This window comes from Loxodonta africana, chromosome 24 (genome assembly GCF_030014295.1).
Source record: "Loxodonta africana isolate mLoxAfr1 chromosome 24, mLoxAfr1.hap2, whole genome shotgun sequence".
In the NCBI taxonomy this organism is placed as follows: Eukaryota; Metazoa; Chordata; class Mammalia; order Proboscidea; family Elephantidae; genus Loxodonta; species Loxodonta africana.
In genome coordinates this window covers 49,844,571-49,869,734 of record NC_087365.1, presented here as the reverse complement: position 1 = coordinate 49,869,734, position 25,164 = coordinate 49,844,571, and the positions used below count along the sequence as shown (strand labels likewise).

At 40.7% G+C, this 25,164-nt stretch overlaps 1 protein-coding gene across 4 annotated transcripts in view; it reads left to right on the top strand.

Moving 5' to 3' along the window:
- The first annotated feature begins 391 nt into the window (after positions 1-391).
- ADNP (activity dependent neuroprotector homeobox) overlaps positions 392-25,164 on the top strand; it is a 36,972-nt gene continuing 12,199 nt past the window's right edge. The window contains exons 1-4 of one of the 4 annotated variants that reach the window (XM_064276217.1): positions 8,926-13,857; positions 16,923-17,244; positions 21,771-21,883; positions 23,634-23,726. In XM_064276217.1, the coding sequence (XP_064132287.1) occupies positions 17,238-17,244; positions 21,771-21,883; positions 23,634-23,726 (213 nt within the window). In that variant the 5' untranslated portion in view covers positions 8,926-13,857; positions 16,923-17,237. Of the gene's footprint in view, positions 470-717; positions 2,655-8,925; positions 13,858-16,922; positions 17,245-21,770; positions 21,884-23,633; positions 23,727-25,164 lie in introns of those variants that run through there. The other 3 variants (XM_064276218.1, XM_010599433.3, XM_003419895.4) reach the window with 3 other exon arrangements.

The following is a 25,164-nucleotide window of genomic DNA, read 5'->3' as shown; positions in this document are numbered from 1 at the left end:
CCGGTCGCCGCCATCTTGTGCCCCTCCCCCTCCCGCAGGCAGCGCTAAGGGGGATTTTGGCGTCTCCTCAGGCACAGCTCCCTCTCTCGGTCCCCACTGCTGAGGAGCGAGAGGAGCGCGGCCGCCGCCAGCCTGCCCGCGCCGGTGAAGCCGCCTCTCCCCACACCCTCCGTCTCCTCCCTCCGCCCCTCCTTTGTCTGCACCGCTCGACGACGCTGCCGCCGCCGCCCGCGCGGGGACTGGAGGGAGCCGCTCGCGCCGCCGCCGCCGCCCGCCGCTCTGCTGCGCCCACCGCGCCCCCCGGCAGCAGCCGCGGCCGCGGCGCGAGCCGGAGCCCGCCGAGCCGGAGCGCAGCGAGGCCCTGGGCGCGCCCTCGCCGCCGCCACAGCCGTGCCGCCGCCATCCGCCCGCCGCCGCCGTCCGGCCCCCGAGCACGCCGGCCCCGCGCGCGCCTCGAGGCAGAGCCAAGGTAAGCCCCGCGCGGCCTTGCGCGCCCGGCCCGGCCCGGCCCGGCCCGTCGCCCCTCGGGCCGCCCCGCCGAGCGCGGCCCTGCGGCGCGGGGCGCAGTATTGTTTGGATCCCCAGCCCTCCAACCACACACGGGCTCCTTTGCATACTCCCCGACTGATGGCCCGCCCGGCCCGCGCCGACCGCTATCCGGGCGCTGCTCCGGGGTCCAGGCGCCTCCTCCTGCAGCCCGACCCCCTTCTCCGCCCCGTGAGCCCGCCGAGGCCAGCAGCCGGCCTGGTCCCCCGAGCTTTTGCAGCTAATCCTGTGTTCGTCCACCCCGCCCCCAGCAAGAAGCGATCTTCTCCCATCTCTGGAACTAATTCCTCCCTCACCAACCGAGCCCCCCACGCACACCCCCAGTGCCCGGAACGAACCTTCTGCCAGGTCTGCCCACCCTGAGCTGGGGGAGGGGGCATTGGGTTGGGGGCGGGTAGCATGCATGGCACGGAGTAAAAAAGTCTTTGCCTATCCTGTGCAATTCTCTGTCCCCACCATTCCAGCTCCCGTCCTATCCTAACCAGAGTGCACCAGCACCCCCTTTTTCCAGTTCCAGATGCCTGGTCACCACGATCTCTTACAAGCATGCTAAGCCCCAACTTTAAATAAGTTAATGAAAAATAGAATGCCCTAAAGCAGCGAAAAGATGTTTATAATGCAATGAATGGGGAGTAGTTGTTTGAGCACTCTTTTCACCTCTTCTCTCCTCTGGGCTGTCTGCCTCCCTTCCCCTCCCCCTCAACCTGGATGTCTGTCTGCTGGAAAAGGCGCGATTGCTCCTCTTCCTCTTCTGCCCAAGACCAAGCTCTAAGGTCTTAGATCCCTTTTGGCCACACACCTACCCACACTAAGTTTTCTTGATGTTCTTGCGTTCACCAATTCCTCTGGATAGTTCTTCCCATAACCCCATTTCTCAGACAAAGGCTTAGGAGGGAAAAAAGAACCAAACTGCTTCCTGTGTTTGCCATTTTAATGCTGTCCATCCCCACACACCCAGTCCCCATCTGTGATGCTTCTCGAGCCTGTGTCTTGAACCTTCAAGATGAGAAGAAAAAAAAATCTCTTGGGTAGCTTGATACAGTTTCTTTATAAATCTGCATTGTTGCTTCTGGTTTATGGCCATGAAGAAAATACCAGCCCCCACCCAAAATGCACCGCAGCCAAGTCGGCTAAAGGCGATGAGTGTTGGAGTCAGTAGGGGGCGCATTCTCTGCACTGGGTAAGGCTGCAGAGGGGGGAAGGGCCCCACAGTTAGAACAGGATGTGCTTCACAGCGCCTTCTACAGACCATGGGAAAATGGGCCCAGCAAGACACACACACACACTCTTAGTTGGTGAGCTGACAGCAACATGGCGAAGGAGTGAGTCAAGAGCAGTGATTTTATTTCTTTTAAAGAATCCACCCTGCATTTTAGAAGTTTTCTCATTTTATTTGTTCAAAACTGTTGACCCTCAGACAGTCCATGTTTGTTCTTGACAAGTCGCCTTGGCACATCCTTGGTATACAGATTTCACCTTCTCTGGAATTCTTCCACCTTTAACTTTGAATGTGTCACCATTTCTTTTCCAAGGTCATGTAGAAAAGGAGAAGGTTTAAAACCTGAGAGTAAGGAGTTTGTGGCATTGTGAATTATCCTGCTTCTTCTTAGTCCAAATCTTTCCAACTCTTTGAGAGTTAAAATCATTCTTGAGGGATGTTAGACTTCAGTGGAGCAGTGATTTTCATGATGGGTGTCATGATCTGCAAAGCCTTGTTGGTTAGCATAAAGCCCATGTTGAGGTCTTCATTGTCAAACTCAACAGAGTTGAGTGTAAAATTTCGGTTCTTTCCAACTTTGAACTCTTTGTCATCATTATCTCCGTAGCCAACCACCGTTGGAAAAGAATTGACACCAGTCTTCTCTGTGAGCACCCACCTTCTTGGGGTGTGTTGATTTCTGTAGATTTTACTTCTGTTGTTATTTCCATAGGTGTGAGATGAACAGTGCAAAACCTAGGCCCCAGCTTTTGTACCATGATGCACACAGGGTTGTATTTGTTGTAGTGAACTGATACGTGGCCTAGTGGTTATGCCCTGTACTACCATTTTGAGGATCTGGACTCCATTGCCTGCTTTGCTCTTTGGACCACATTGTCAGTTCACACCGGTGGGTATACTCATTTTGGAGGGTGGGAAGGAACTGCAGCAACAGGGAAGCTAGAGACTTCTCCCTTCTTGGTCACCACCAAAGCCAGTGCTTTCTCGATTTCAGCCTAGCCACATTACTCAAGGAACCTGGTTAGGGGTGGTTGCAGTAGTGGGCTTATAGAATAGAGAAATGACTTACGGCTTTTTTAAGAGAAACATTTTAAGTTGACATTTTAATTAATTACATTCTGCACTCTTGTGTATATGTGTGTTAAGTACTCACTGTTATTTGATGGCCTAGTCTCAAGCGTTGGTAGACTTCAAAGAACTTTCAAAGATTTCCCTGCCCAGAGCAGGCCTTTCCATGAACTTGTTTTGGCTACCAAAGATTGACGGTTGTTGATACTAAGAAGTACTTTCAAGACTTGGTTACATGTCTCTAACGTAGATCCACAGAAATAAATTTATGGAAAATGGATTGGATTTACTCTTTGATACATAGGTAACCGGTTGGTGCTTAAGAGAGAATTCTTTTAGGACATTTGCTACCAAGTAACAGTGAGTGAAAAAGAGGTAGCCTGATTTGGGTATTTCATAAAATCACATATTTAATGTAAATGGTATTATTTGTAATTTTTAAAATACTGCTTAGTATTTTTAAAAAAGATTTGATTCTGACCTGATTTGGTCTCTGATAATACAGTTACACAAGTTTTAAAAATGAGTAATTTGAAGACAATGTACCTGAGGATATGTTCAAGTTTGAAGTTTGTAGAGGTACTTTGTTTGATTTAATGAATTATAAATAAGATACAACATTAACCGATGTTCTTAGTGGGAATAGCCATCTCCCTCCCCCCCCCCGCCCCGACATAGGAGAGCATTGTCAACTCTTAGAAAGCAAGTATTCTACAGTTTCAAAGGTTTCCTGATTTTTGACACTTCAAAAAAGAGAAGAGGGGAAGGTGAAACAGTTGGGTTTGAAGGCTGGGATTTTTACAGTGGGTAAACTAAGGGTTCATTTAAAGTACAGTGAAAAGCCTCAGCGAATTAGGCTATGGCGAATGAGTATTCTGTTTAATTGCACGTTAAGTAGAAACTCTCTTATCTTGACTCTCGTTGAAAATTTTTCTAAGACCACCTTAATGGAGGCTGTTATATATTGAACTAAGTTTTTTCTTTTTTTGTTTTTTTGGTTTTATAGTCCCTGAAATCATGGGTAGGGTTATTTCATAGTACCCTGAAATCCGTAGAAAATACAGGAAATTGGGCTGTGACTCTTAAGACCTCTGGCCCTGCCTATCCTCAAAGTCACTGGTATTAAACGTACCCACTGTGAGTTTGTTTTTCTTAAATACCCTTTTTTCTCCTCAAGTCAGAATGTAGGAAAAATCCCGATACTGTTTATATTCAAAATAAAATTTCAACTTGTTGGGCAGTTTTAGCACCATCTGCAGATACCCAACCAGTAGGCTTTTATCAAGTAAATATGGTTTTTATTTTCACTGTAACATACACATTCTTTCATATTTGATTACTGAAAGCTTAGGTAGGTAAGGTAGACTGTTAAATTGTTGCTTTCTATATAGCTTCTTTTGAAAATATTTTTAAAATTCTTTAGCATTTTGAAAATATTCAGCAATATGTAGTTCAATAAATTAAGATTACGTACACATGCTGACTACACATAGTTGTGAAAAACACAGTTAATAAGGAAGATAACAGCTGTTTCGTTTGTTATAAAGGAGAAAGTAGGGATTAGTACTTCGGTGGAGAAGAAATAAAATGAACCCTTCAGAATTTAAGTGTATTGTTTTCGTTTGAGAATCATGTAAGTGACAAAATTGCACAACTTAGACTGACAAACTGATTCCATTATAGTCGAGTTTTCTAAAGTTGGAAATTGTCTTCGTATTACTAAATACAAATAGAAAGTCCAACTATAAGAGATGTAGTTTGGTGACAAGACATTTAAGTTCAGGAAAGAAAAAATCAGAATTAAGCACTATTTAAATAACTTGCTTAAGTCTCAGTGAAATAGCCTTAAAAATAAATGACATTAAAATGCAAAAATTTTGAAATTTTGTTTTATACAATTGGAGGCCAATTTGTGGTTTACACCAAGGTGCCCGTGAGAGTGTTGTGCAATAAGCTACTTGTTTAACCTGGACTTCCAGCAAACTTTCACTGTAACAGGATGTCATAAAGTCCGTTACATTTTTCCAGAAGGTAAAATACTTGGCAGTGAGAGTTTACCTTTCATTTGCTCACCTCAGAGCTATATGCATTCATAGAAGCTTTGCTCCTCTACGTGAATAATTTCATTATAGTTAGATACGAAGAGCTTGGGGTGTTACCAGCACCGCATAAACTTAAAGTTTTACTCCCTTGGTTTTTAAGAGCTTGTGGTTTTGAGTATGGAGCGAATCCCGTATTTTATGATGTGCATCGCTGTCATTTGTAGCTTTTATGTTGTTTGGAAACCTGACTTTTAAAAATTGACGAACCAGAGCCCACGCTGATGAACTGAATTGATATTTGGCTTAAGAAGCTGCTTTTTGTGTATATGTTGGCACTTTACACCGTGATCACTGAGACAGTCCGTGAGGTAAGCTGTACACGTTTTGCCCAGTGTGAGTGACTTCGTGGTTTGTTTTCCTTTTTGCCAGATCTTGTGAATTAGAAAGTGAGGGAAAGGATGACTGTGCTCCTTCAGGCTCTCAGTGTCTTAGTACTCCTTGTACCTGCTTTTTGGTTTACTTATGTCATGACCTAGCTTTAATATCTGCCCGTTTGAGGAGTGGCTTAAGTGAGAATCCATATTCTGCTTCACTGGAAGGAGAAGCCTCTTACATGTTACCGTGCTTTGAAAATGGGATCTATGCACTATCAACTTGATCATGTAGGGAATATGAGCGTGTATATATACATATAGAGAATTACAGACAAAATGTTTCCAGCTCTATAAAGTGACTATCTTGACTGGTGGTGTACATTGTTACTCTAAAGAGCGTAAAATACAGACTTCTTGCACTGTTTCATTTCCAGGTTCCCTCATAACTCCATGTATGAGTTCACTGTCCTCTGCTTTTAGAAGTTCTTTGAGATGCACTCACAAGCTTCCTTGGTGTTATTGATCCCTAGCTTAGTTCCTTAAGCATTTGGCTGCTAGCCAAAAGGTCAGCAGTTCGAATCCACCAGCCAGCCGCTCCTTGGAAACGCAGTTCTTCTCTCTATAGAGTCACTATCAGTTAGAAGTGACTCAATGGCAGCGGGTTTGGTTTTTTTTAGTTTAAGTCCTGGTTAGCAGCTAGAGAAACCACCCTGGAACCTTTCAAGAAGTAAGCCGTGTTCCAGAAGTAAAAGTTTGGAAACTGAGGGTAGAGTGTAGAAGACTTAGGATACAGTTTACTAGGAGAAGACTGCTCTGAACATACGCCTCAGTTTAAGATTTACAGGCGTGCACATAATCTAAAAGAGACTCATGCATTGTTTGACCAGCCCTTGGAATTAAAAAGTTAATCTCTACATATCCTAATATCCTCTGCAGTAAGGGTACAGATTTGTAATTGAGTCACTCAGCTGTGGACTGTTAATGTGTCACTTCTTAGGTGACTTGGTTGATGCATTTAATAAAGACAAGTGTAAAGGCCCCCATGCTGGCCTTTATAGTATTATGAAATAATATTGATGGCTTGCCTGTTTCATTTTCCAAGCACTTTACAAACCATTCTCAATTCTCAGAACTGTCCTTGTTTCACAAGTAGGGAAATCAAGGCACTCGCCATGTGCAGTGATGAAATGAAGTACAGGCTATGTCTGGGCTGGTTCCCAGCCCTGTGCTTGGAACACAGGCCTTGATATTGCTCCTGTGAGCTGTTTGGCTAATGAGGGATCAAATGAATGCTTCGTGGCTTCATACTGATGTTTTGTGCTCACACTCAAGGATTCCTAATGGACTCGATGGTTAAAGAAGTTGGCCATACCTCCAACAGGAGAGTACATGTATAAGCTGTGCTGGTGGCAGTAGGGTGAGGTGTAGTATCTGACATAAAGTTGCCTGTATAAAGGAACAAAAAAGATGATGTCCCCCGTTGTTTTTCCAGTGTTGCAGCTTTAGGCGGTCTTGTCCTCTCTTCTGAGCAGTTATTTTTACTTAGATACTTGCTAGCTTTTACCCTTTCCTTTTACCCTTCTCCGGCTTTTTCTGAAGCCTCTATACTCAAGAGCTTGTGGAGACCTGCATTTCCCTTAAATGTCTGTAATGTTCTCTTTGCCTGATGGGAGCTGGCTACTCAGTTGGGAACCTGTGTGAGTGTTCTCTTGAAACCTGGTGCATCTGAGGAAACTTCTGTCCACTGGAAATATGGTGGAATTTATTAAAGTTTTACATTAGAATTGTAAATTTAAGCTGACCACATTCCCTTTTTGAAAGAAGTGAGCTGAGACTAGTAATGTCCTAACGTAGGGACTGTTTGACATCTTGGCTCAAGGTCATTTATACTTGAAAACAACAAGAAAAATATAATTAAAACTTCTCTGGTGGAAGTATAAGAATTGAGCCATTATCAAGTGGCAAAACCTGCTATAAGAATGTTTTTTTAAAACTGCCTTTGGTTCAGCCTTGATCCTAGGAGATGTCTTAGGAAAACTTGCAGACATGGTTTAAATCAGTGATTCTGTTATTTAAGAGGAATCCCTGGTGGCGCAGTGGTTAAGTGCTACAGCTGCTAACCAAAAGGTAAGCAGTTCGAATCTGCCAAGCGCTCCTTGGAAGCACTGTGGGGGCAGTTCTACTCTGCCCTATAGGGTTGCTATGAGTCGGAATCGGCGGCTCGATGGCAGCGGGGTTTTTTTTTGTTGTTGTTGTTAAGAATGGTGAAAAAAACACATTTTACATCTACTCTGGGAAAATTATTTCTGAGTAGTGTCGATAGAACGTGAAAGAAATTTATCATTAAGGAGTTGAAAATAACCCACCTTTTGTCCCATGCCATTTAGATGGGTGGTGTATTTCTGGAATGATTTTAAGTAGACATATCTGAATGTCCTCACTTAACCATACTTTTCCCGTTTTCTTATTTCTCTTAAGCCACGTTATCCATGTATGTTGACAGCTAGCAGTTTTGAGCCCGTGGAGTTCTTAGTAAGCAGCAAAGTGCTGGCTGGAATCATTCCCCATGATGTGTTGCTGTCTTGCTCTAGTACCTACTTAAAATGAATGCTCTCCATTGCACACGCTCCCTAAATCTAGATTAAGTGTCCTCAACATTTTTTTCTTATTTTTAAAGAAGCGAGACATCATTCCATTTTTTAAAAAAAAAAGTTATGTGAATTCTATAAAATTGATAAAGGGATAGGGCGTCAGACCTCCCCCGTTGCTCAGCTTTCACTTTGTTCCTCAGGTATCATCTTTCCCTCCACCTATATACAAATCTTAAAGGGATTTGAGGAACACAACCCGAAAACCAGTGGTTCCATTGGTGTTCTAGAAATTCTGGTGGTCACAGCTAGGGTGCTTGTCTGAAATCCAGGTACTGAAAGTTACAGGGTAAGCAGCAGTATAATAGCAGTTTCCAGTTGTAGGCACTAGTGTTTAAGTCTGAAAGTCCTCTTTAAAAGAAGGTAAACCACTGTTTTTGTTTAAATAAGTGTATGCATAATCTAGATCACATCTTCACCTGGGTTTATTTTGCGTAGTTGGAGACGTATTGCACGATTGGAAGCATTTTAAATGCCCATTGAGCTTGTAAAGCGAAGACTGTGCTACCTCTCACTTGAATGGCTCACGTAAACGTATGTGTTATATATAAAAGCACTACTGTGTGTCTTATGTGTAAGTATGAATGCACGTTATGTGTATAGGAACAGATGTTGTCATGGCAACCAGATCTGATTCTCAGGAACATTGACACTACAGTCCTTTTAAAAGCTTATGCTTTGGTATGGACTCATAATTTTCAAAGTGATTAGTCAGGTATCTGTTCTGGTGTGAGGTGGTGATGATGATAACTGCTTTAAGCATTAACTTGGATCATCTCATTTAATCCTGACGTTTGAACAATACCATAGTGTCCTGGTTATACTATATGGAAAAGGAGGACTTCACAAGGTTAAGCAACAGTTGCAGGGTCACAAAGCTAGTAAACGGCAGAGCCAGAATTTACACACAGATCTGTTCAGCTCTAGGGGTGTATTCTTAATCACCACATCCTACCGTTTTCTTTCTACCTCTTATTAGAGAAGTTTGGAGATACAGTAAAAAAAAAATTTTTTTTTTTTTTTTTTTTTTACTTGTGGGCGATAGGTCAGGTAATTATGTGTCCATGAAAATATCATCTTAAAAAACACAAATTTGGATTTAGACTTCATCCTTGAACCTTTGTTTTCCCCTTCGGTTTGCTATGACTTCGTTATCTTACTAGCCCATACCTAAGGGTCTGGTTGTTTCACAGACCTTTCAGGTAGGGCTGGTGTGCTGTCTTCTGTTTGCCTTCCTCCAGCCTTTCTTGTGGGACATACAGAACACAACCAAATTTTCCTGTTAAAGTGCCACTAGTATCGTAGCAGCTCTCTTCTTCAGTGTCTGCAGCATCTCCCCAGTGCCCACCAGCCACACTGCTCTAGCTTCACACTGAAGGGTCTCCATCCTATACCCATCCTGCATTGCCAACCTTGTCACTCGTGTTACTCAGAAGCTTGCCTTAGCAGCATTCTGACTGTGCAGCAGTTCCTAGAACTCCTTGCTTTCCTGTCTCTGGTCCTGTGCCCACAAATTTTTTGCAGTGGATGCAGATTCTTGACCTAACTTAGTGGGCCCAGCTCAGCTGCTACTTCAAACTCCCCTGACCCCCACCCCCCTGCTGAGAATGAACTTTGCCACTTTGTGGGTGTCTTCCCTTTCTAGGCCGGGACTGTTCATTCAGTCTACATTTATCAAGTGCTGGATGTGTGCCAGGCACTGATCTAAATGCTGGAGATAGAGCAGGGAAAAGGACAGGCAAGGCCCTTTTATGGAGCCTACCTTTGTCAAGGGGCCCTGGTGGTGCAATGGTTAAAATGTTCAGCTGCTAACCAAAAGATTGGTAGTTCAAACCCACCAGCTGCTCCATGGTAGAGGAGACCTGGCAATCTGCTCCTGTAAAGATGACAGCCTAGGAAGCCTTATGGGGCAGTTCTCCTCTGTCATGTAGGGTCGCTATGAGCCAGAATCGACTTGACAGCACACAACAATACCTTCTTTGTCTTGAATAATGAGATGGCACCCTGTCCTCCTGCATATTTTAAGGATTCTGTTTAGTCCAGTAGTTGAAATCGGGAAAAATTAATCTTTGCTGGAAAATGATGCATAGTGATTTTTTTTTCCAGAGATGGAGATTTGGAAACCCTGGTGGCATAATAGTTAAGGGGTATGGTTGCTGACCAAAAAGATTGGCAGTTTGAATCCACCAGGCGTTCTTTGGAAACTCTATGGGGCAGTTGTATTCTGTCCTGTAGGGTCGCTATGAGTCAGAATTGACTAAATGGCAGTGTGTTTCGTTTTTGTTTTTGGAGATTTGGTTTTAATCCATTTTTTTAATTGTGGTAAATATATAAGTAAAAAAAAATTTTTTTGCACTTTCAACAATCGTCACATACACAGTTCAGTAACATTAAATTATGTTCATCATGTTCACATCACCATTAAGTGTTCCCCAGTTTTTCCATCACACTTAACAAAAGTTCAGCGTCCCCTAAGCATGCCTTATTTCCCCCCCGCGTAGGAATTTTTATATTCTTTTACTAGCTGTATCTATCAATTACAATTTCAGGTAATATGTTATTAAACCTCTGAGATCATCTATGATGAGCATTTAAAGTAAATTAAAACTTTTTAAAGTCAGAGTATGAATAGTTTTGGCGGTGGTTGATAATGTGATGAGCTAGTCTCTTTGTTTTTCACTAGATTGTTCATCTGTTGTTAATGAGCCACACCAACATGAAAGAAAACAAAACTTGGTTAAAGTGCTGAAATGAAATTTGTCTTCATTTTCTTTTTAAAAGACTCCTAGTTTTATTTTTCTTCGGATATCTCCGCTTTTTGCAGTTCTATCCTTGTAACTTTGAAAAAAAAAGTAAGGTGGTTGGAAGTTTAACACATGGGAATTCTATGGAAATCCTTTCTGTACTACCACATGCTCTAGAATCATTTTAATTGCAAAACTTAAAAAAAAAAGTTGAACTTCTCATGGAAGTAACTCCAGCTAGATTAATTCTGTTAGTTAAGGCAAAATGAATTTGAACCTTTGACTTGCTATAGAAGTGATAAATTGCACTGTTCAGCCTCTTGGAGTGGTGCAGGTTTGCTAGGAAAGTGAACTGGGTAGAGAGTTTTGTTTTTTTTTTTAATACTTGACAGTTTCGGGGCTACCCAGATTCATTAGTATATTAGCCTAAAGTTACTCATTTAGTAGTGTCCAGAATGGTCTGGAATGGTGCAAAGGCCTTCAGAGTTCCTAAGTTACATCCAGGACTTGCTCTAAAGGATCTGTCCAGTTTGAGAAAATCTTAACAAATGCTTGATATTCATAATTTTTTTTTAAATAGATTCATCAATGATAATTGCATCTGATTTCGAACCCGGACCACCCTGCTGATAAAATTTAAGCAAACCTTATCTTGTTCAGTATTCACTACTGTTGACTTAAATTTTCCAGCAGCTGTATTTTAAAAAGTGGAATTAATTCTAATAACGTAACTTCATTTAACCCAGTATAGTCAAAGTATTGTCATTGTAAAAACGTACTTACGAGATACTTTACATTCTTTTTTTCATACAAAGTCTTGGGAGTCCAGAGTATATTTTATACTAATGTGTATCTCAGTTCAGATTAAGCCACATTTCAAGTGCTCAGAAGCCATTTGTGACTAGTATCTTATCTTATTGGATGGAAAACAGAGTTCTTTAAAAAATCAATTTCCTGAACTGTGGGACTCTCCCCTGTCTCTTCCTTCTTCACTTCTTCCCCAGCCCCCTTGGGAAACACCATTTCTGTTAAAAGAGGTGGACTTCATAAAACTTTCGAGCTAAGTTGCTTATATTGCTGCCAGAGTAAACACTGAAATATATAGAATGGTTCCAGTTGTTTTAAAAAAGGAAGAACACTGTATGTGCATGAAAATTTGGAAGGATAAATACACCCCAGTATTAACAGTGGTTGTCTTTGGGTAAAATTGTGGAAGTTACTTAAGTTCTTCGATTTTGACTCATTGCAACTCCATGTTACAGAGTAGAACTGCGCCATAGGGATCTCTTGGCTTAATCTTCACGGAAGCAGATCACCAGGTCCTTCTCCCAGTAGCCACTGGGTGTGTGTGAACTGCCAACTTTCTCTTAGCAGCCACCCACTTAACTGTTTGCACCACCAGGGCTGTACCTATACTTTGTATCCCCTTATACTGAGCCTAATAGCTTTTTTGGTAACAGCTTTTTTCACATAGCATATAATTCACCCATTTAAAGTGTACAATTCCATGGCTTTTTGTATATTCAGAGTTGTGCAGCCATCACCACAGTCAATTTTAGAACATTTTCAGTCATCCCCAAAAGAAACTCATACCTCTTAGCAGTCGCCTTTTTCTCCGTCTTTCCTCCCAAACCCTAGACAACCACTAAATCTCCTTTCTGTCTCTGTAGATTTGCTTATTCTGGACATTTCATCTAAATGGAATTGTAAAATAGATGGCCTTTTGTGACTGGCTTCTTTCACTTGGCATAATGTTTTCAAGGTCCATCCATGTTGCAGTGCGTAGCTGTACTTCATTCCATTTTATGGCTGAATAATATTCCATTGTATATGGACATATACCACATTTTATTTATCCATTCATCACTTGACAGATATTTGGGTTGTTTTCGCTTGGCTGTTATGCACAATGCCGCCATAAACGTTCACGTACAAGGTTGTTGTGGATATACGTTTCTATTTCCTAGCAGCTTTTATAATAACAAAAGGACTGTTATTTGGCGGAAAGAGCCAAGAGATAGCTGAGAGCTGACTAGCCTTCTGCCTACTACTGCCCCCTAGAAAAGAAAAATCATCAAAGCCTTTACTTTCCCAAGTGATTTTCAGAATATTCTTGCAGAATTACAGGCAGTGGGAAGGTGATAGAAACATAGCATACATCTGTTTTTTTTTTTTTTTTGAAAAGCTGTAGCGGCAACTGGTTTGGCTTTTTAATTATTTACTTGGTTATTGTGTTATTGAAAGATATCAGGGTTGTGGTTTTCGATTAAGATTTGGGTAGAAAGAATTCCTTCAGATGTGACTAGTGACTGTTGACATCCCTGGTGATGGTAAGAGTGCTTTAGGGCAAATATTCTCAGAGCTGAGTTCTTAATTCACTTCTTGTCCGGAGATGACAGAACCATCTGACCTGAGATGTGTGCATAGTCTTAATCTCTGTATCACTACTTGAACTAGTTTGGCTGGACTTCAAGGTCATTTCAGCCTTAGGTGTTAACGTTCTGGGACTTTTTGTCTCAAATGTATGTGCATAATATGGTGGGGTTTTTGGTAGGGTTTTTTGCTGTTTAAAGATAATAGCTTCATCTCCATGGGTAACGGGAGGAGCTCTGCATCCTAGATCTGGAGGTGTGGCCTGAGACGCAGCTCCACGACTGTCCAGCTGGTCATCCTTAGGCTAGTTGCTAATGTGTAAAATGAGGAAAGTTTAATTAGGCAACCCATAGATTCTTCCAGTGATTCTTGCTGCTTTTTCATAACAAATTTCCATTTAGACAGTGATTTAAAATACGAATGTCAAATCTCCCGTCTCTCCCAAGCCCTGTATGGGACACTTGTTCTTTCTCATTTTGCAGTCAGACTGCTAGTGCCCCTGTGTTTGAGAAGGTAAGGAAAGCCTGGTGGTAGTTATTTCTAATCAGATGTGGAGTCAATAAAAGTCATCTTTTTTTCTCACCAGCTGAACCAGCTAATGCTGAAAAAGGCGGCACATATTTAAAAAGAAAAATTGTAGTTGATGATAGTCATATGTGAAGTGGCTGCCACCAACACAAATGCACTTCAAGAGCATTAATTTAAAAATAATGCCCAGAATTACAGACGTTGTCACACTTTTTACCTCCTGATGATGTCACATCTGAACAGCAGTTCGTTCAGGACACCGGAGAGATTGACAAACTGGAGCAATAGAACAGCCTTGAGATGACAGAAAGAATGGTGAGCTGAGCATGATTGACTTGGAGAATGGGGGAAGACTTTGGGGCGGGCTGTCTTAAGAACTTGAAAGGCTGTCATGTGGCTAAGGAATTAAGACTTCTGGAGGTATGGGTGGGTTACAGAACACTGTAGAGAGTAAACCTGGGAATAGAGCCATCCACTGTGGACCAGTGGCCTGGTGAGATTTTTCACTCCTGTCACTAGAGCAGGGTTATTTGTAGAAGGAATTCATACATTGTTGATAGAAAAGTAGCAAAGCACGTTCCTATCACCAAACATACCTGTAAAGGATGCTGTGTTTAGGTAAATATACTCATTCTGCCTACTAGAGAAATAGTTACGAAAAGTATTATATAAAAAAAAAAAGAGTTGCAAAATTTTATAAGGAATTTTATAATTGATGTGGTTAAAAAGTTGAAAGTTAAAGTGTCCTCCCCCCCCACCGCAAGTGGAGGCAATTTTGTATTTGAAACTTTTAAATTAATTGTTTTTTATCAAACTGGGAGAGTAGTAAAAATCCAATGCAGTCAGTAGTTAAATATGCAAGAAAACAAGTTGGGTACATTTCCTGCCTGCTGCTTTGTCTTTATTAACAGTATTCTAACATGATTATCCTAAACTATAATTGATGTTCATTATTCAAGTTTAGCTTTTAGTACAAGTATGCCATCGTTTGCAACATGGTTTTTGCTTTCTATTCCTCTTGGCTTTCCAAACGGCCCCTGTTTTAACCTCAACACTGCTGTTGTACATTTTCCGGTAAGATTAGGGAGCAATGAGACGAAACTTTCTTTTCTTCCCGCCATCACGTGGCACAGTGATATCTCCTAACCCAGAGGTGCGTTCTGCCCTTGGAGAGCAGAGAATTGCTTGTTCTTTGGTGGTACTGGATTGGGAGGCGAGGAGCGGGGAGACGATAGAGCTACCCCTCCCCCCCCCACTCCCCCCCCCCTTTTTTTTTTTCTGAAGAGTCTCTGACATCTGAAAGGTCTTTTGCCCAAGCTTACAGGAGAGTGAAAGATAAGCAGCTTCTCTTCAGGGCTGTGTTTTAGAAGGTTGAGTGGCGTGATTGCTTCCAGACTGAACATGGGCTCTTGACAGACTTACTCAATTTAGAGCATTGTTCTGCAAGGCTTTACAAGGTTCATTTTTAAAAATACAGATATATAAATCTTTTTTACAACTGATTTAACTTAAATGTAGGACTTAGAGACACCCTTAGAACAAATATATCTTTGTTCATCACTTTGGATATAGATCCCTCAATGGTCAAAGATAAGGGCTTACTGGTTATAAAAAGAAAGGGTTTTATAATGACCGATGTTTTACTCAGTGGGTGATATAAAAAACCAAGCAAAACTAGTTGCAGTTGAGTTGATTCTGACTCAAGGCGACCCTGTAGGACAGAGTGGAACTTGCCCCATAGGGTTTCCAAGGAGTGGCTGGTGTATTCCAACTGCCAGCCTTTTGGTTAGCAGACAAGCTCTTAACTGCTGTGCCACCAGGGCTCCTCAATGAGTGTTGTAGATGAATATTGTATTACTGAGGGGAAGGTAGGAGGGAAAGAGAATACATAAATATGGGAACGATCTCTTTCTAAATAGTTTTGATCTTAATGAATCCTAATTGTTTCCACAAAGACATCACAAGATCTGTGTTTTGTTTTTAAACTTTGGTCATAGTGAAGTAACTTGACACTTTGACTTTGTTCATGATGATCTCCTAAAAATGCCTTGTCCCACTTAGGAAACTGCCAGCATAATTTAGCATTCTTGAGTTAGATCAGTGGTTTAAAAAAAAAACTTCAAAAATCTGACACTTTAACGCCCGTGTGGGTTATAAGATCTTTATATAAATACTTGGATTAGCATTAATGGGAGTGCTTGGTTTTGAGTTTTAAGTATTCAGGGCTAAAAATCGGTGTCTGAATTTCTTACATATTAATTTGCATTGATGATGTTACCAAAGAAGATAACAGCTGCCATTTTTTATTCACTAGTAATGGTATCATTTCCAGCTCTTGATTTTTTTCCCCCTTGTCAAGCTAAAAGATATTCCCAGAGAGATTGTGTTATTATTTATAGCTGAATGTAGGAATGTTGAAAAGACAACATCGAAGTAAAAACTTCATATACTGATCCTTTAGGCTTACTGTGAATTTCCTATAAATTTATATTCTGATCCACATGTATTTAGCGAAGATTTTCAGTAAACTCTTGATTGGAATTGTAGCATAGATGTCAAATGTCATGCTTTGGGTGACGACCACTAGGCCCAGAGTCTACATTTCGGTCTGCCACTTTGGCGTCAGTTTGCATCTGGGGTTTGGTTTAGACTAGTGATTATTTCAAGGGGACACTTCAAGCAAGGTGCTTCCTCTGTTCAACCTGACCGCCTCTATTTTTTTATCTTTTTGTTAGTTTTTGAATTTACCCAAGATTCCTTTGGAAGGAAGGGTTTTCACTGCCTTCCCCCCTTTTTTTTAAGGGTTTGAAAACCACTGGTTTAGACTAAGCAGCTTAAGTGCTACAGTAAGGAAGTAGTAGACATCCTTGCTTGGTTAGCTCTTATTAGGCTTTTATTATGAAAAACACAGATCTGCTTTACTAGTACAACTGATGCATTAGCAGTTGTTCTGGATACAGCTTTTTGTTCCAAAGTATTAGAAAGTAGCACTTACACCTGCAGTCAGTGGAAACTAGGACACACTACTATGTTCATTGCTGTATTTTATGGCATGTTAAATTAGTGCCATATATCATTTATGAAATGATTGTATGCTGTTATCAGGGGTTTGTAAAACATTAAATAATGCATATTTTTAAAAACCTGAAGACCTGTATATTGGAAAATGCCGTGCTAGATTAACACTTGCAGTAACTTAAAAATGTAATCTGGACAAGTTTGATTCGGATGCTTTTTCTCCTGGCTTGATTAATTCTCTGTGCCTGGTCAAATGCTTAAGATTAGATTTTTTTTTTTTTTTAACTTTCCAGTGGCACAGGTCTCTTGACCCTTGCCTAAGTAAATGGTTTTCTGTTTGTCTCTTCGGTCCCTCATTATAGACTATATGCCACCATCTTTGATCTGGTAGTTTTGCAGAAGTACTGCCATAGACACCCCACATTAACTGTGTGTCGGGTCCTGCAAGCCTTGCCCTGAGCCTGCTGACTTAACACTGCCATCTAAGTGTCCGGAGTTCCCAGAAGAGCCAAGAACACTCTTCTGACTAGATCCAGGGCTTTGGGCAGAGCTGTTGTATTAGCAAATATCGAACATACCATCAACTGCCAGAAGAATGAACAAACCTGTCTTGGAAGTGAGGGTGGCAAGACTTTGGACATGTTTTCAGGAGGAACCAGTCCCTGGAGAAGGACATCATGCTTGGTAAAGTAGAGGGTTAGCAAAAAAGAGTAAGAACCTCGATGATGTGGATCAGCGCAGTGGTTGCAATAATGGTCTCAAGCATAACAATCATGAGGATGGTGCAGGACCAGGCAGCATTTTGTTGGAACCTAACTCAAGGGCATCAGACAACAACATTGTTTCATAAATGATTATAATTAGATTTCTTAGTTAATGACCTCTTTGCTTAAGTTCACAATTATTGCTTGTTGCATCATCATGTGCCCTGCCGCCAGCCCCCCCCCCCCCCCCACCATATAGATTCAGCCTGCAGATAGGTTATTTCCTCATTAGCCAGGTTTTCTCTGCCAGTACTTACCCTCTGGTACTTGGAGTAAAGGAATAATTTTGCTTTTGATGAAGCAAGAAGACATGTATTCCATCCATCTTTTATCTTTATTTATGTGGTTTTAATTCATTTGTAGTCTTGGGCTACAGATGTTAGATTTTCATTTCAACCACCTGACACTTTCTGAGAAGCACATGAATAGGAGTTTGGGCAAGATTAACAAAACTTTGTTTTAATGTTCAGGCCCTAATGAGTAGGTGTGGTTATAATTTGCAGAAATGGATATAGAAAGGAGTGTAGTCAAATCATTTAACAGTAAATTTAGATCATTCTCAAAAATTGATGGTTTTAGTTCATCAGATGGCATATGCTTACCAAAAAGCTAGTTGTCTTAAATTACGGATAAAATAACTTGGAAATGTTAGCCCTATTCTGAGTAGGTCATTGAACTTTGCCCATATTTTAAAATTTAGAAAGTGTTTGGCTTTTTTGATACAGTGTTGTGTTTGGGGGTTTGTTTGTTTTTTTTTCATTGTTAATGAATCCCGGGCCGAAGCATCTTTAAGAATAACTATATCATCTTGTTAAAGTATTCTTTGTATTAGATCTAATTCACAAGTATAATTATAGCTATTGTTCTTCTGTGTTCCCTATGCCCAGTTGGTCTACCAAGATACTTGTTTGCAAATGACATGAACCAAAGGGCTTAAGCAAAAGTGGTACTGTGTTTGCTTGCGTGTCTGAAAGGTCTAGGGGGGTGTCTGTCAGGCATAGCTGGATTGAGGACCTTAAGTGGTATCAGTAGGAGTCTTTCCATCCCTCCGCTTTTCTCGTTGTGGTTGCAGCTCCCAGCTCTCCCTTTCAATATCACTGTCAGCCCTAGTTGGGTCACATGTCCAACTCTGTACTAATTACAGTGTTATGTGGTAGGATACTCTTATTGGTCAACCTAAGTCATGTACACTCTGCTGTAATTGACAGCACACCAGTTGTGGCAGGGGCAGTTCCAAGAGGAACAAGTGTCTTTATTCTAGTGACTTTGGCTGTCCCGTGCTCTAGGCCCTGTCCTCTAGAAGTGATGGATTATTGAAGGGGAAGAATTTGTCTTATTCAGCTCTCTGTTCCTGGCAAAGTGTAGGTGCCCAAAAATGACTGATGAACAGATGAACAGTGGCACAGTTGATTTCCATTAAATTGGTTATTTTGTCTTTTTTACACTATGAGCTTGAAAGATTCAGAATATGGCTGAAGGGAGCTCTCCTTGGTATTGAGATAATGATGCTGACCTGGTAGAAATGGTCATCCTGATAGCCAAGGAGAATGAAGAGAAAGGATTAGCTATTGAGAGACAAAATGGGGAAGAAAGTAAGCCCATCCCTCTACATGGGCCCCTTTTCCAGATTTCTAATTCAGTGGAGGAGGCCAGAAGTAATTCCTGTAAAAGTTTTTAAACAAGAATTAAATAACATTAAGGAACCCTAGAGTCAGCTGTTCACTTGACCTTAGGTTTCTTAACGACAAGTAGTAGGCTGAGAAAACATGGGCCCTTATAAGTTCTTTTTTTTAGCAAGCATAATAATTCTAACATGACTGATAAAGTTTGCTCAAGACTGTGTCTCAAGGAATCTTTGGATTCTCACAGGCATAGAAAAGCTGAAGAAGTATACACAAGAAATAGGTAACAGTGGCCTCTCTGGAGAGAAGAGCTGCATCGCTAGAGGATAGGAGCAAGAGAGGGCCTTTTTTACTTTCCTGTACTGTATGCCTGTTTTACCTAAGAAAAGTGTTTTAATTAAAAAAAAAAAGAAGAAGAATCTTTGTGAGAATCCTGAGGATGTTAACAGATACGAATGTGTGTTATTCTAGCTCCAGACAGACAAAATCTTGGAACTGGCCTCCATCAGTGGGAAAGGGGTCAGAGTATGGAATTCCCAAAATCATTATAATCTTAACTCAGAACGCTCTTTCAGTGTAAACTTTAATATGGGCTCTTGCTAGCTGCTAAGCATAGAACAAAGAACAATTTTTTGTGCAGCATTTTCCAGCAAGTAGTGTCACTGTTTTATTTATAAGTCTGTTTAATTCAGCCTACATAAGTAAACTCAAGAGACTGACTCTATAACTGAAATACCAGTTTTTGCAAATCTTAAATTTCTTGCAGCTAAGCTCACTTATGGAGCATACTCACTTTTTCAGAACTGCTGTGAATCATTTGGGTTCCAGCCATGCAATGAGGTGTTTCATTGGGAGGTCTTTAAATGTCTTTGTTAGCTGTGGGTAGGCACTTAAAATTCCTGGTGTTTTCCATAGGAGAATGTATTTTCCTTTCTCCTGAGTTCAGTTATGACTTCCCATGAGTATTTTCTATAGATAGGTAGACTCAGTAGTGACTACATTTCCAAATCTTTGTGTCTGTTTTGGCTGAGACGTTGGATTCCAGGAGGCAGGGAAAACCAAGAATGGCTGCTTTCTGGGCATATCTCTGCTTCTGAAGTGAAGTGGGATTAACTTAGAAAGTTCCAAAAGAGCTGCTGAATTTTGGCTGGCCCACAGAGAGTTTATGAAATTAGTAGAGAAACAAGATGTCACTTTGCAGATTTGGGTGCCTGTGTGGGTATCCATTTTGATGCCTGATCTCTTCAGAATTACCCCGTAACACATTTCTGTTTTTCTGAAACATTTTCTGTCAGATATTTCTCTAAAAGACCTGGTTTGTGGGAACTGTTTTATTAAACAATTGTTTTTTTTTTTTTAATTATGGTTTAAAACCATCAAAAAGATGTTTTAAAACAATTTGGGAATAAAATTTCCACAAAGGATAATGGATTTGGCCTTGAGTGCACATTAATTATGTCAGAAGCAAGTTTTAAGTCTACCGGTATGCAAATTATCAGCATTTCAGAGAGAGCAGAAGATCCCAGCTAATAGGATTTCCATCTTGAGTCTGATAATTGTATTTCAATGAAATATGTTTCTCTTTTGGTCCCAGTTAAACTTTGGTACATTTTATAGGATATCTTGAGACTTCTAAAGTCCAGTAATACATGCAGATTCAGAATTTCCAGGATGTATTGTTGGTTTGGTAGGGTTCACTCTTTTTTTCCCCCTCTACTTTTCCATTTTCTATAGTTAATGAGTTTTTTTTTTGTTTTTTTTTGTGGAATAATCAAAGAGGTGACGTGAGGTTTTATTATGTTTGATCAGTTGGATAACTTGACCTTATGATCATGGTTTACAAATGGTAGTGGAATTAGAGGAACAGCCTTTATTGTTTAGAAACCCAGGTTTGCACGCATTAAATTTTAATGCCTGGTGCTTTGTTTTTGGTTTTTAGAACTACTTTATGTCCTGCAATTTTTTTTTTTTTGAATTTAGATTTAAAAATTGTATGGTAATTTAACATTTTTAAAGGAAGCATTTCTGGATCAGTCATATTGAAGGCAGCACAAATTTTCAGCTGCCCAAGTTTTTACTAATTTTATTGTCTTATTTAAACACATGCTCTAATCTGTAAAGAACTTGGGAAAGTGGATCTAAATTTCACTTCCCTTACACATGTAGGCTTTTCAGTTTTTCAAAAGGCTTCCTTGCTTATCTTTGTTTTAATGAAGTCTCTAACAGTTGTTACCATTTGCTCTGATGCCAGTTGCCCAGTTTTTCCTACTCGGCATTCATTCCATGACCAGACGTGAGTGCCTGTGTTCAGGGGGGTGCCTTCAGGGTGTACGTTACATACCCATTAGTGTTTTTAGTTTGGAGAGCATACAGAGACTTTGAGGATGTTTATTTAAGAACACCATAGCAATATGCAAGACAGTTCCCAGATAAAGAAACTTTCTTTACCCTGGCACCCAGAATTGTGTGGCAATGATACCGATATGGCAGGCATTTTTCTATTTTCAGAAGTTCAGCATCACAAGGAGAAGAGCACTCACATTTGATTTAAAAATAATTGGTCAGTATTGTTTCCCTAATTCTGATTTCTTAAAAGCTTAGTCCATTGGAACTGTGCCAGGTTAGTTAGACGCAATCAATTATAGCATAAAATTTCCTGGTAAAAATAAAGAGTAGAGAGCACATACTTAGACATTCTTATCTACCTGCCCTTTTTTGTTGGACTGGGTGAGGGTTTGTGATTGATCCTACTACCATTAGTGGAATTAGTAAATATTACAAGTTGCACATGTTTTGACTTGACTTAAATTTTTTTTCCCAATAGAAACTATGTTCCAACTTCCTGTCAACAATCTTGGCAGTTTAAGAAAAGCCCGGAAAACTGTGAAAAAAATACTTAGTGACATTGGGTTGGAATACTGTAAAGAACATATAGAAGTAAGTAGCATGTCATTTTTTTATTTTAATTGACTCAGCCTCTGATCCATTACTTTGTGTCAGTGGCCAGGATGGTTAATTCTTAGATGTGGTTCTGAATTTTAACCACAGCATTAGCTTCACCAGAACTTTCTCAGTACACCTAACGTGTTAACCTTCTCCCTAAAATGGACATTTTTCATCTTGCAGTCTGAGACAAAGGCAGCTACCATTGAGTTACTTAGGTATGTCATACATTGTACTAGGTGCTTTAAAATTGTCTCGAAATTTAATCCTTAAAGCAGCCCGTGAGGAGATGTAGGAATTCTTATTTACAAATGAAGAAATTGGTGAAGAACTAGGTCCAGCCCCACATAACTATGGAAGTGACAAGGTCTGGCAGGCTCCAGAGCCTGAGTGCTGTGATCTGATGTTGAGGCATGCGTGGTGGTTTGGGTGTTTATTGTCTCTTTCTGTGGGAATTCAGCATTTGTTGGCCCTTTTAACCCATTGTAGACTATTATCTTCCCCTTGTATAACAGTTTAGACCTTACAGACTGTTTTTTCTAGCCTTTTTATTCTCTGAGCCTTATAACAGCCCTGTGGGATAGCCAGTGCGATGGCTTCCTCCTTTTCCAGATCTCATTCATTGCTCCAGATCTAACGGTTAAGTGGTCACAGAAAGCCTCGGATTGAAAAGAAATTTGTAAAGCTGCTTTTGCCCACTAGCCTCTACGTTCCAGCTGGCCAGGGACCATAGCTGCCTTGTTCATCCATGTATTCATTCCCCTAGCACCTAGTACGGTGCTTAGCACATAACGGGTGCTCAGTCAGTGGATAGACTTAAAAGTAAAAAAAAAAAAAAAAAAATTCCTTCGTGCAATACCTTTTCTTTCCCTGAGTCCCACTAATGTACTCCAGGGGTAGACCGTGAAGACTGCAGCTTCTCCAAAGTGGGCCTCTCTGGTTATGTTGTCCTCAGTGTAGAAGCAGCCCTCATACCCTACACTTTCAGGTAGGTCTGCCCGGATGAAGCATTCCATTCAGGCCACACTCGGTGGAGTAGTCTTCACAGGAATGTTGAGGGACCTTTTCTATCCTGCATTTGATTTGTTCTTATATTATTACACCCATTACAGTCTCTGGAAATTACATGGACTTGATTTTCCCACACTGAGCTATGAACCTTTATGAGCAAGGGGAATTTTATCCCAACACTTTCTGTCTTCCTTCTCTTTGGAGAAACTGGCCATTAGATTTTTACATGAGCATACAAATTTAACATCATACTGTTTACTTTCTTTGAATGGATTCCTTTGCCTCCTTTTTGGGTTCAGAAATCCTGAGTTTTCTTCCTAGTTACCAATCCAGTCTCCCGTCCCCACCCCACTATAGAATAGCATGTCCACAGTGCTGTAAGTGAACATTGTTATCTTACACTGTATTTCAGTACTGTAACTGTCGAGTTACGGTATTCTAATGAAAAGTGCTTTGGTATTAATACATGGCTGGTTTTTACTTAGAACTCCCAGGGGTTTCCTTGGTAACCTGGCTGATCATCAGGGGAATGTCTGGTTGAAATAAAACATTTGATGCAATTTCGTATGGCTTTTTGTATTTCCTAAGAGCCTTATCACTCCTAGTTTAGTTCTTGATAGGGTTGGTTTTCCTGTGCCTCTCCCCAGCCCTCGTTTAGTGGTAGGATTTATATGTAAACTTGGGCTAGAGTGATTCCACTTTGTTCTTGTAAACTTCTTTTACTGTTTTCTAGGATTTTAAACAGTTTGAACCTAATGACTTTTATTTGAAAAACACTACATGGGAGGATGTAGGACTGTGGGACCCTTCGCTTACAAAAAACCAGGTAAGTGGTACAGGAGACTTCCCAATGGCAGCATTCTTGGGAATACTCCGTTTTCAGCTCTAGGCCTTTCTTAGTGATGCAGCGTTTGTAGCCAGCAGTATTAAAGTGAGAAGTGTCAAAATTGCATATTACATATTTTCCTAAGTGGTAGAGAAAACTGGGAAGAACTTATTCTTTCTGTCATTGGACTGAAACTTCAAGCATAAGAATAAAAGGAAATTTTGTTGCTTCAAAAGTTCCGAAGTCTGTTAAACGCTAGCATCTCCTTCCCCAAATACTTTGGCACTTCCATTTCCAAAATTTTCTTTCCAACATTGTTTTTCTGGGTTTCTGTAATTGTTCTCTGTATTCTGTCTTGCTTTTTCTAAAGAGAGGTGGGCTGAACTCTTCCATTTAAACTCTTCTCTTTTGATGGCACTCCTCTATGAGGGGCCTGAGCCAGCATATTGGGAGGGAGGGGTAAATGACTCTGTAGATGGCAGTGTCGGAGAGGGGTGACATTTAACTTTTTACAGATTGGCATTAAAACCAATATTAAATAGTTGGAGGTGCCAACAAGTGTCACTAGATGAAGATGTGACAGAGATACAGGGAGTTATGTATAGGTGGTGTTTCCTTTTCCATTGGAAAAAGTCGTGGTCAGTTTAGGTGTAGCTTTTTCAGTAGTGATGGTAATTGTCTTGGTACTGATCTGTTCCATCTGTGGGAGCATACTAGGTAGAGAATTGGTACTTTTAAGCTCTGCCTCAGAACTTTGATAGTATAGTTATCGGGGTCCTTCTTTATTGCTACCCAAGGAAAAGGTATTAGCCAGCAGTCTTCAGATGTGAAAGCTTCCCGGTGAGACAGGGACACATCATTGCAGTTGATTCAGTTTTGAGAATCCCAGAACAGGAAAAAATAATTAAGCTTTAAGGAAAAGCAGAGTATTTCATTTTGGTTCAAACTAGTATCTGGAAACAAAGTGGCTTTCTAGGGGGAAAGATGACCTCGCTCCAGGTGTGTGTTTCACTTGTATTCGTCAGAGGACCAGAGTTCTGAAAGTTGCTCTTCGAGATCGGTGTATTCTGTAACGCATTATTGCCTTTTTACACCATGCAATCCTTTGCAGTCTGTAGGAGAGTTTTACTTTTCTTAATTTGAATCAAAGCAGCTGTTACTTGATTAGTTCTTTTGAAGCTGCTCTGCTTGAGAAGGAACAGTAAGACTTATAGAAGGAAGCTGACTTTCAGGCCAGTGAGTTTTTTCATCAGCAGTGAGATCTGAATGATACTACATTCAGAGAAACAGTGTGAGATTTTTGAAGATGTGGGTTTTTTTTTTTTTTTTTATGGTGGAAAGAATAAAAAGTGTACCTTAATTGCAATAAAGCGCTCCAGGCACTGAATTCTGTGTAGGAAATCTGAACCCTTTCTCAGCTTCCTGGTCCACTGAGTGA